This window comes from Cajanus cajan, chromosome 6 (assembly GCF_000230855.2).
Source record: "Cajanus cajan strain Asha chromosome 6, NIPB_CcT2T_4, whole genome shotgun sequence".
Lineage (NCBI taxonomy): Eukaryota > Viridiplantae > Streptophyta > Magnoliopsida > Fabales > Fabaceae > Cajanus > Cajanus cajan.
In genome coordinates this window covers 36,684,047-36,696,951 of record NC_138522.1, presented here as the reverse complement: position 1 = coordinate 36,696,951, position 12,905 = coordinate 36,684,047, and the positions used below count along the sequence as shown (strand labels likewise).

The following is a 12,905-nucleotide window of genomic DNA, read 5'->3' as shown; positions in this document are numbered from 1 at the left end:
ATAATAAAGAGATAGATAAGAAAAATGATGTTATATAAATTGTTATACAGTTTTTATTGTATATATAATATTACTTAATTATATTTAAATTAAAAAAAATATTTCTCAATTAGTATTTCGAGACTAATTGATTTCTAAACATAAGAATTGTCTGGCAGAATTTATCTCTTTAAACAAAATTTTCTTCATTCACATAACTAGAAATCAAATCTTTGATGATTGCAACTACTAATTATGATAGATTTTGTGATTGATGAATATATGATATTACTATAAAGGTTTGATTCCTATAAAAGGGAAGTGTAGGATAATACAATATAACTATTAATTAAAAAATTAACCATTAAAATTATAGTTAACTATAAATTTTTTTATATGTGTATTTAATATTATCACATATCTCAATGATTTTTTAATCAACCATTGTGGAAGAACTCTATTATCTGAAGTACAATTTTCTAGTTTTGAAGTGAAATTATTACTATGAAAGCAAGCAATGTGTTGTGCCAAGTACTATTAATATAATTAATAGAATTTCAGACCCCGACCGACATGGAAGGAAAAATAACTTCACCCCCCATGCACCGCACTGTTATAGATTTTTTAAAATTTCATTTCCTCAGAAAGTGGAAATGGAAAAAATAAAATTTGAAAAATCTTTAAAATAAAAGTAAATTGTTTGTTAATAAAAAAATATATAACTTTTATAAAAGCTAACTGCAAATGCTTATTTTATTTTAAAAAGAAAATATTTATAAAAAAAACTTCATCAAATAGTTAAATACCATATTGGGTATTTCTTTCCTTTTTATTTTTTGGAAGAAGAAGAAATATCTTTTAAAAAATATTCTTTGGAATAAAAATCTTAAACAATAATCCATTAATCAACTTGCGGAACATTATACTTTCAAAAAATATATTACGGAACATTTCGAAGAGTTAACTTTCTCGAGTTATCCAAAATGATTCTTAATCTCTTTGAAAATTGTTTTACCTTTTCTAGTAAATTTTATAGTTAAGTTTCTGAACAATTTTTCTTTTGGTAGTAAATTATTGAATTTTTAACGACGTTGTTTATATATCTAAATGTACCACAATTTTGATAAAAAAATAAATAAATACACATGCATATATTATAAATTAAAATTTATTTCATTAATTTTTAATATAAAATCATAATTTCTCGAAAAAAATATTATATGATTCGAAATTATGTGATCCCATCAATTTTTACATAATACGTAATTACATTTTTCAATTTACAAAGGAAAAAGTTAAAACATGTCATTAGTTAAAACTCGTAATTTGTCACTTAGTCTGCTAAAACACCTGTTTAGAGAATTTAATATGTGGCCATGTGCCAAATTAACTCTCACATATCTCTACAAAATGGAAGCCACGTCATGAAGAGTAGATCATTTTAGTAATGTTTTGAAACGCACTATTGAAACGCTTTACCAACAAAAAAAGAAGCAGAAGCACTTGATAATTTAAACAGAAAGACAAAGTTATTAGGCCAAAATATTATAGAAAACATGAAATACCATATGACACGCAAGAGACTTGTCAAAAATGAAGGCATCAAACATCAGAGTTTATGGCAAATAATGGTTTTTGTCTCGTGCTTCACCATATCATAAGCCCCTAAAACTGGAGCAAATTAAGAAAAAGAAATAAAAAGTAGGGGGGTTTGGGGTGGGAATTTGGAAGAGTACTCTTATATTGAGCAAGTTGATGGAAAGCTTCTGAATTTGTACAAAATTTTGCATCCACATGAATATTAAAGACGTAGACAGCACTTCTTCCTTTTTTTCTTCCTTTTTAAATATTGTTTTCATTTCTAAATTATAATTATTTTATGTTTGCCTACGCGTTCAATAGTACTCCCGAGCTGTTATAAATAGAGCTTCCTCAATGCACTTCTCAACACAGTACAAAATATTCACTTCTTCAAACCTCAAACCCCAAAGTATTCACTAAAAGAACAAAAGATGTCAGAGAGCCTTCGTTTGGCTGTTGCTGTTCTTGGTACTTCTTCGTTTATTCATTCATTCCTAAGCTTACAACTTGGGATTATGATTATTTGAGTCTTCAAAAACAGTGGCTCATTAGAATGTTTCTCTTTCTTTCTTGCAGGCAATGCAGCCTCAGTTTCCCTTTACGCTGCACCAATGTATGTTAGGCATATAACATTATAAGTTATATCTCATTATAACTTTAGAGAATGTATAAAGTGATTAACGCTTTTCATGCTTTTCATGTTCAGGGTCACCTTTAAAAGAGTTATAAGGAAGAAAAGCACAGAAGAGTTTTCGTGCATTCCTTACATCATTGGACTCTTGAACTGTCTCCTTTACACTTGGTACGGTTTGCCTGTTGTAAGCTACAAGTGGGAAAATTTCCCTCTGGTCACTGTTAACGGAGTTGGAATTGCTCTTGAGTTATCCTATGTTCTCATTTATTTCTGGTATGCCTCGGCCAAAGGAAAGGTTAGCTTCACTTCATCCTTCTCTTCATGTGTCAAAGTTTTCATCAATTTAACTTCCTTGCTTGAATTTTTTTTTTGACAAATACTTACTTTTTTTCATTTTTATTATTTTATGAAAATGTTTAGCACCGCCTAAGTTAGTCATTTCTTTCTCATAGTAAAAATATATGTAGAAACAAGAAGCAAAAACGCGATTTTTGAGACGAGTAATTTTGTTTTGCAGAGAAAGGTGGCCATGACAGCAATACCAGTTCTGCTTCTGTTCAGCATAATTGCTGCAGTGTCAGCTTTTGCATTCCATGATAATCGTCACCGAAAGCTTCTCGTGGGTAGCATTGGCTTAGGTGTTTCAGTTGCAATGTACGCATCACCCCTAGTTGTGATGGTGAGTGACTCATCTTTGTCCTTCACTGTAATATTCTGTTACTACTAGCGTATATTCTTGTAGTTAAATGGGAACTGATAGAAAGCAAACCCAAAACAGAGAAACAGAGAAAATCCATCAAAGTATCAAACAATATACTAATATATAAAATATAACCTCACTAATTAAAATAAACAAAAGTTATGCTATATGATATATTCAATTAACTGAGATGGTATATTATATGATGGCTTAAATAATAATTTTGTAACAATGTTTCATTTTTTATTTCTGCAGAAGAAAGTTATACAAACCAAGAGCGTGGAATTCATGCCACTACCGTTATCCGTATGCTCATTCTTAGCAACTTTACTATGGCTGACTTATGGACTACTCATTCGTGATATATTCGTTGCGGTATGTTTCATGGTCTCTTCGATTATAATTTCATAAATTCAGAAAAAAAATATTTAGTACTCCAAATACTGATATTTTATTTCTTTCACAATGATAGGGGCCAAGTGTGATTGGAACTCCCTTGGGCATTCTTCAACTTGTAATTTACTTTAAATACCGAAAAGGGAGTGCTGTGGAAGAACCAAACAAAGGGGACACGGAAAAGGGTAACTTGGAGAAGGTGGACATAGAAATTGGGAAGCTTGAAATGAATGTCACAAATCACATGAATGGAATTACTCGTGAACAATGTGTCTAAGGGGAAGGGTTGAAATTTTCAATATGCTTTATTCAGATTCCTTTTTATGTTTATTTCCTTTGTTCAAAAAAATGACCCCGTAACTTTGGATGTATTGTTGACATGAAATTTAGTTACACTTCTTAATAAATGGTTTCTTTTATTGAAGAAGGGTTTGCTTTAGTTGTCGTTTATGTCCGTGGAGCCACGGTAATGTGAAAAATTAAGGAAATATGACAAAATCTAATGTAACATTTTAAATTTTGCAATATTGCTGTGTTGGTCCATTGACCATGATTCTTGATTTTCTACTGCAAGTGCCATTTATGGAATAATATTATGGTAATTTATGGGATGTGAGATTAAACAACATTCGAACAAATGAGGATCTCTGTTCTGACAATAGTATTACTCATGATAGATATCCCGAGAGAAGAGAATAACAAAAAATCTACTTAATGTGGACGCTTGAATGTTTTTTATGCAGCTGGTTCTAAAGTTCTATTTCGGTGTTCCCTAAAATGTGGTGGTTAAAGTGGGAATAGTCATTTAGTTACTCTTTTCAATTTTTATAACTACATTTTATCAGTTAATAATAATTCTCATTAAAAAAAGTTAAATTTTAATTTTTAATAAATTTTAAAGAGTATGATAAAAATATATTGAAAAAGATGTTACGACTAATAATTATCTAAAGTATATAATTATACATGAATACTTTATACTCATCATTTTTCTATATTTTTTTCTTCTTATCGTATCATATTTTCATCTATTACCTATATTTCTCTTCCTAGGAAAGTAGAATGGTCACAAATCATATGGGAAGAATAAAACATGGATAAACGTGTCATATGTTGTTAAAAAGTAATTCAATGAAAAAGGTGTGGCCAATTCGCCAAATCTGAAAAAAAAGAAAAAAAAAACATTCGCATTGAAGTTTGAACAGACAACTCATAAACCGCATGAGTCACTGAAGGGTCAGCAAAAAGAATGTGTTCGTAGCCTTGCATGAGCATCGAGCCACGTTATGGGACACGACACCTACCCTTGTTTTTTCGCTGTTTTTTCTTTCTCCCTTTGCAAAAGGGACGGGGATTAGGGAAGAAGGTTTAATTCTCTCGTGTCTGACACAGAATAATACCAAACAACCAAGATTTTAATTTTGTCCTCTACGTTTTCTTTTTGTGTTACTTTATTGGTTTTATTTATGACCAGTGCTTCATCTTCCAGAAAAAAAAAAAATTGAATCACATTTCAAAAGGTTAAAATATTATTATTTTATAATAAATTTATTATAAAATAATTATTTAATTTAATATTTTATAATTTAAATTAATATTTTATTTTTTTTGGAAATGATTTTCGAAGCATCTATCATTTTTCTTTATTTATTATATTTTTAGTATTCATATCTTATGTGTAATTTTAGTTGCTTATAATTGATATTTAAAATTTTTAATTATCAAATTAAGTTCCTTACTTTCGTATTTCAAAATTTTATTTAATAATTAATAGAAATATAACATAAATGTGATATCTCATTATTTTTCTATAGATTCGCAAGGAAAAATATATAAAACGTTTATACATTTTTTATTTAAATATTTTATACATTTCATTTTACTAATACATACAAATCAATGATACGTATATAACTATACTATATTTTTGTTAAATATTAGAATAAATTTTAGGGTAAAAAACATAACTTAAATAATTAAGAAAATATAAATATTTAAAATGACCAATTAAAAATAAGAGAGTCAAAATCATAAGTAATAATTTGAATGTTTATTATAAATCATGTTTTTCTATAGTTATTTTAACTTAATTAATTATCTGAAATTCAAATTTAAAATATATAATTATACTAAATACTTAAAAAAAATTATTATTCATGATAACTATATTCAACTCAAATAATATTGTTTATAAATTAAGAAAGATACAAGTGTTTTGTAATAAAATGTCTTATTAAATCATTCTTATAGAGAAAGCATTGATTAATAACTATTTCTTAATCATTCGTACTATTAAATATTTGACCTGTAAAAAAATATTTTAAAGATAAATACAGTTTTATCATGACTCCCATTCCATATGTATAAAAAGATATTTTGAGTAACCATTATAATATAAGATGAATTCTAACAAAAATAACTCTCAATCTCGTATATGGAGTGTTTAAATTAAAGTTGAACCATTTGAGACAGAAAATTATAGGAAGAAAAATAAATTAATAGATTGATTTAATTAAGGAAATGATGACTTGTCTCGTCTCACTATCTTAGTCAGCTTAACTTTGATCTTGATTTGTTTGAATTTTAATAGCTAGAATCAATGTATTAATATGAGAATATATATATTCAAGCTATACCAAAAAAATGTATCATTATAATAATAATAATAATTATTATTATTATTATTATTATAATAATATTTTCCTAAGGAATTGGCATCTATCTAAGAAATTATTACATTATAAGCAGATGAAATTGTGTTTGTTGTAGACAGCTGTTGATAATTTTGTAAACTCTGTCACGTAAAATATCTGTTGTCGTCCTGTATATCACGTAAATGTTACATCAATTGTAGACACGTTATACATCCCATGTATTGTACGCTGCCATACCCAAAAATGTTTGGTAAAACAGAAAGGAGAATGGAGACCAAGTCAATCCAAAGAGACGTCGCAAAAACAACACCCCTTTTCGTCTTACAAATGATTAGCGATTCAACCATTTTTAGATATTTTATTTTTTAAAACACTTTCATTAATAATTTTTTTATATATATTTTCTTATCACATTATATTACATATTATATTTATATTTTCTTTTAACTCTTTCACCCAATGTTTAAATATTTTTCAAATATATTTTTCCTTGACACTAACAGTGAGAGAAGGTTAGGCGAAAAAATAGTTGAAGATATAATAGATGCCCGGACAACGCAGTCAACGTAAATCAGGTGGATATATATTATCAAAAAACGAAAGAAAGGCTGGAGAGGTTACTAGAGTGTATTTTTGCTGGATGATGAGGGCTATTATACCTCAAAGGAAACTTCAAGCGTGTGGTTCAACAATAGAGTTAATTTACGCTTAAGGAAGCTCAGGGATTCAAATCCTACCTTGTGTATACAGCCCTTTAAATCTTGAGGCTAGCTATTCCATCTTTTGAGGTGCCTCCAATGTAGTGAGGAAGTTAATCACTACTGTCGACGGTAGATATTCCAGAGACGAAAAAAAAAATCTCAAACTATTCTTTTTACCTTTCGAAACTATGAAAATAGATTCGGTCACCGTAAATATAATAACATCAAAAATATTATTATGAATATAATATATGTAAGTATAAATTTATGTATTATTATGATTTATATTTATATTTTCAATAATATCTTAATATATATTATATCTATAATATATGTAAAAATATTTTTTAATAACAAGATTGTATTACTATAAAGTATATTTACATGATAATTTTTTTTAATAATTTATAAATGATGTGCTGGGAATTTTCTAAAATATCACTTAAGAATGTGTTAGAGTCAACTCAATCTCATAATTTAGTTCCTTTCATCTTAATTTAACTTATTTATACAAATTTAGGGATGAATTAGAAGATAAAAGACAGTCTAGATTGAAATTTTTGGAAATGAATTAAAGTGAAATATAATTTGAATGAGTTTGTAATTTTAAATAATTATTATATTTTTTATTTTTATTGATTGAACTTAAATTTTAGCGGGTAAGGGGTAAACGGTTTCCTTGGAGCGAAGGATTCGAAAAAATTTGCTAGTTGGCAGTGATGGGAAAGCTTTTGGTACGTGTCCCCATTGGATTTTGCAATCCCAGCATTGGCGAGGCTTTTGGAAACATAGAGACTGATTCTCTGTACAAATGCAACACTCCCAGACACACATGGGAATTTTAATCCTTATGTATGTGGCCAAGACTCTTAGTACTAATTCATCTAGGTCACCTTATGAACACAGTTACATGCATTGTCCATTCAGGTTCTTGTCTCTTGAGATATTTATCATCAAAAACTATACATATTATCCTTCACACATGACCACCAACAAAAGTGGGAATTCATTTCAAACAATATTTTCCCCCAAATGTGCTTTGCTTTTGCTTTCTAATCTTGCAGTGACAGGCATCTCCATATCACTGAATCTAAAGGTCCAAAAATTCATATTAATTTTATTAAATGTCTGCCCACGAATCACGATTTCCTCTTTCCACGCGTTCCATGATTCAACCGCAAACTCTAATTATAATAGGATTCTGTGTGTTGAAATCACATGGCAGTTAGCAACGCGTACTAGCTACCATCTCTTCCCAGCGCAACTCTTTATGATTCTCATATATTTGCAGTATCTGCGTTGCACAATATTGAACACATTCATGACTAGACGCATCAAGTGTGTCACCGATCGTCGTCTTGCGTTACACATTCACATGACCAATATCTACATGCTGATACGTTACTTTATTCAACAAATTATGTGTCGGGAGAATTCTCCCCTTAAACGAAATAATTAGTCACTGCTTCACACAAAACTCGACCAAATTTTCTATATATTAGAAAAGAAATACTCCTAAACATATATAGATGATTTGATTATAGGTTTTAGTGTATTATCTGTACGTAATATTATGTGATTTAAGATATAGAGAGATGTTGTACATTACTTAAGAAGTGTTATTATTCTTTTTTGGTATATAGGAAGTCTTATTATTCATTTTAAGAAGTTGTCGCGAAAATTATTTTACATTTTATTTGAACTCTAACAAGAAAATATAATAAGAACTTACAAAAAAAAAATTATTACATATTCCAGAAGATGAATTTTCAATAAATTAACAAAACTCGTATTATTTAATATTTTTTTTCTTATATCATAGATGTAACTATAAGGGCAACTTCAATGGAAACAACACATGAGTTGCTTAGTATATTTAAATATGTGATTGCTAAATATTATTGAGATAAGTTATCGTTAAGTAATTTATACTCAATTTTATTTTAATAAAAAAAGTTTTAAGAATTTCAAGAAATTTATAATTTTTATATTTTTTAATTTTGACTTGATTACGTAACACTTGTTTAATAAATTTTACTAGATTAATATTGTTTTTCAATAGCAAGCAATAGTTGCTTGCTTAAGAAATTGAATTTGTTTTTTAAACATTTTTTATTGTTACGTTAGATTGTTTCAATTAGAAGGTTGCTTCGAATAACTAGAGTTTTATTGAAGCACTTTAGCAAACATCTTTCCTTAAAGATGCTCTAAGTATGTGATAGAAAAAATTATCCTATTAAATAATAATTATTTATATTTTTTCTAATATTTATATAACTAAAGTTCACTACAAGAAAATTAACATATAATGACACACACCCTATAGTGACACTATACATGTCACTAAAAATTACTTTTACCCACACAATAACTACAATATATGTTAGTATGTTATTAAAAAGTGTGGGTATAGATTATAGTGACACACAAAATATGATGTTAAATCTCATTCAAAATCAACACTAAAATTGTGTGTAACTATATGTTAAATAGACATATACCTACATATATTATACCTATAGTGACACTTTTTGTATGTCACTATATGTAACATTTCTTGTAGTGTTTGCTGATTTAGAACTTGATAAACAATTATAAAGGTTTAAATATGTTTTCACTTTTAATAAAATTATTAGGTTTTACTTTTGATTTAAATTTCAAAAAAAGAAATCCTTGATTTTAATTTTTTTTAAAATTTAAAATCACTATTTTTATCCTTTATAATAATTTTAAAGTATATATGTGAGACCCGCACCTCCCACTCCTCAAAACCCTTACTTTCTCATTTTCCTCTCTTCTTTCACTTTACTCAATTCCATTCCTTTTCTTGGCTGAAACCTAGGTGTTGGTGCTTGATTTTAGAAGGTGAAGTTGTTGAGAACAAAGGAAAGCTGTAAGGCTAGTCTTCCTCCCATAAGCAATTTCATTTCTCTTCTTCTCCTTCTCTTCTCCGGGAGCTCGGATTCTTCTTCTCCGAGGTAAGGGAAGCTGAAAAATTGTTGATTTTGGGGCAAAATATTGTACTGTTGCAGCAAAATTTCTGGTTGCATGTTGATTAAATTGGTGTGTGGAATCAAAAAGAGGGGTTTTGAGTTGTTTGAAAAATGTGATGGTTTGGGACAGATTCTGGTTGCATGCGGGGTTTGTGATGTTGCTGAATTTCATGTTGATGGTACGACTGTTTTCTTGTAAGTGCAAGTGTTGAGTCTTTTGAATTGTAAGTTTTGATGGATTTTGGATGAAAAGCATGTGGGAAGCCATGGGAGGGTAGGACATTTTATCTGGAGTGCTGAATTGAGCGCGGCAGTACTGGGACTGGATGATCGAATTTGGTCTCAAAGTCTTCATGAAAGTTGTAGTCTTGGATGTTAGTTTTCCAATGGCACTGGAATCACCTAAAACGGAGGTCTGAAACTCCAAATATTGTCTGTTTTAGTGAACAGGAGTCAAGCTGTCAGTATTGGTCATAGCTGTTGCGATTTGTAATTTTTTTAACAGAGCAGATGGTAGAATTAGGAATTGATATCTTCATAAGAGTTGTAGGAAATCTTCTTATCTTTCATATGAGATAAGGATGAGCATGATAGGAATTGTATAACTCCTGATATGTCTATTTTAGTGAACAGGGGTCAAGTTGTCAGTATTTGTCATGGCTGTTGCGGTTTTTAATTTTTTTAACAGAGTAGATGATGGAATTAAGACTTGATATCTTCATGAGAATTGTAGAAAAACTTCTTATATTTTATTTGAGCTAAGGAAAAGGATGACAGGAGCAGTATAATTTCATTTATGCAGTTTTATGTGAAGGCTGCCATTTCACAATAAGTGATTTGGTTAGGTTGAAATTTATTTTGGGTGTTTAGGTTGATGTATGTTGTTTATATGAGTAATTTGACTTGATAAATGAGCTGTAAATTTGTAGTATGAGTTGCATTATGTGATGAAAATGTGTGTGTGCCGATATAAGCGATAAAGTGTTGAATAATAATGATTGTTGTAGTATGATGAGAAGACTATGTTGATAATTGTGTTGCAAAGTTGAGTAGTTATATTGGGATATTATATAAACAATGTTGATGTCATTGAAATGCATGTTTAACATAGTGTTGTAAATTAGCTGTGTAGTTGAGTAGCTGAGTGAAGATGATATGAGTTGAAAAGTTGTGTAGTGACTGAGTTGTTGTGCTAAAACTATAATGAGATGTTGTGTTGTTATATGAGTTGTTGAGTTGAACCGTGCTGTTGAGTTGTGTGTTGATTGTATTGTGATGATGAGTGGTTGATCACTAAGATTAGAGGAGATATTTTCGAAGTTACTCATCCCATTGTGTGGATTGAGGTAGTTGCGGTGCTCTGAGAGCCTAATTTGTTGAAAAACTCTCTTTGGGAAGTTGTCTCTTAGAGTGGATGATGTGTTGTTCTCCTCTAAGACTTAGTTGATCCTGTGTGTGGGCAAGGTCGAGGCACACGTGTATGAAGTGATCACGGTATAGGGGCCAGGTCAATCTATATCGATTACAAGCAGCCAATCCGAGTAAAGTACGAAGTCGGGAACTTAGTTCCTAACCGAGTATTGGAGGGTTGTAGTATTTGGAGGATAGTCGGTAGGCTAATTCCATATGTGGCTTAGTTGAGCTAACTAATGTCGTGATAGGCCTAAACCCAAATGTTCTATCGTGACAGAGTACTATACTTCTTTGTTTAAGTGGTAAACTCTGAGAAATCGTTATCGTGTTGTAGATTGATATCCAAATTTGTTGTTTACCTAGCAAGCTCAAAAAGATTTTGTGTTGTCGGTTCGGTAGGACCTAGCCACTTAGACTTCTCACCCTGTGTTGTAGTAGATCCCCGAGTTGAAATGCGTGACGACGCATAAGTTGTTGATGTGTTAACCTTGCGTTGATTGAGTTGTATATATGTTGTGATGTTGAGAAGCTGTGATTGAGTTGGGTGTTGTTATGTGTTGAATGTTGAATTGTTAAAAAGGTGATTTCTGTTGTTGAGTTGTAAGTTGTTTAAATATATATGTTGATTCTTTTCACTAGCTTACCCTTGCGTGTTTCCATATGGTTTGGACTGCTATGATCATACTATGTATGAGAGCAGAGCAGAGATAGGCTGGAGAGTAGTAGTAGAGCCACATGTAGTACTCAGAGATGGATTTTATTTTGAAGCCTACTGGCTGATATCAGATGTTTTGAGTAGATATTTATGTATATGGTTACACATAAACTAGAGATGTAGAATGTTGATATTATACTACTGTTTTAGTATATGTATATTGCATAGTTAGACGTGTGTTGCATAGTGTGACGGTCATAGCGGGTCGTTACAATATAAGTAAAAATTTATTTTAAGGATATATGAAACATTTTTAAAGACACCACACACTCATATGATATTAATAACAATTATGAATAACACTTAAAAACATCATTTAAGCTTTTAATGAATAACAAATAGTTAAAACTAATTACATAATTATACAAACTAAAAATAATAATTCTGAATTTTAAAAAGATGAAACAAAATGTTTATAAAAAAAAAGTTCATATCCTTTTTGGTTTTCATATCCTTTTTAATAACCACTAACAACCATAATATTATATATGTGTAATTGTTAGAATTACGGTCCCTCTAGTAATTTAATAAATAGATATCTGACAGAAATTTAAAGTTACAAGGAAGAAAAGAAAGAGAGAAACCTATCAGGCTTTTTGTTTTGAAAAAAGGCTTATCATGTGATCCAGAAACAGGCCCTCGTTAAAAAGCTGGGCGACCCAAAATCAGGGAAACGTGTTGGAAGGCTGATGATATATATACATACACTCCTTTTTTTTAAAAAAAATATTAAATTTCTAAATTATCCTTAATATTATTTAAAATAAAAAAAAATTATCCTGAAGATGTGTATTTGTACATAATTATGGAAAGTTCTTTCCGGAATACTAAAATTACTATTTTGGAAATAACTTTCCGTCGAAATAATTTTGGAAAGTACTTTCCGTAACACTAAAATTACTATTGCGGAAAGTTCTTTCCGGAATTATGGTAACAAATACACACACTGTTAATATTCCGGAAAGAATTTTTCGCAATAGTAATTCTAGTGTTACGGAAAGTATTTTTCATAATTATTTTGATGGAAAGTTATTTCCGGAATAATAATTTTAGTATTCCAGAAAGTACTCTCCGTAATTATTCTGACGGAAAGTTCTTTTCGGAAGGCTCATGATATATACACTTCCTGTTTTTTTTAT

The 12,905-nt window shown here is 29.6% G+C and overlaps 1 protein-coding gene across 1 annotated transcript; it reads left to right on the top strand.

Moving 5' to 3' along the window:
* The first annotated feature begins 1,876 nt into the window (after positions 1–1,876).
* Positions 1,877–3,815, top strand: LOC109806446 (bidirectional sugar transporter SWEET3). The gene is made up of 6 exons (XM_020368856.3): positions 1,877–2,028; positions 2,137–2,173; positions 2,267–2,489; positions 2,712–2,873; positions 3,150–3,269; positions 3,367–3,815. Exons 1-6 carry the CDS (start codon positions 1,992–1,994, stop codon positions 3,565–3,567), a joined length of 780 nt encoding a protein of 259 aa, XP_020224445.1. The 5' UTR covers positions 1,877–1,991; the 3' UTR covers positions 3,568–3,815.
* Positions 3,816–12,905: the final 9,090 nt, after the last annotated feature.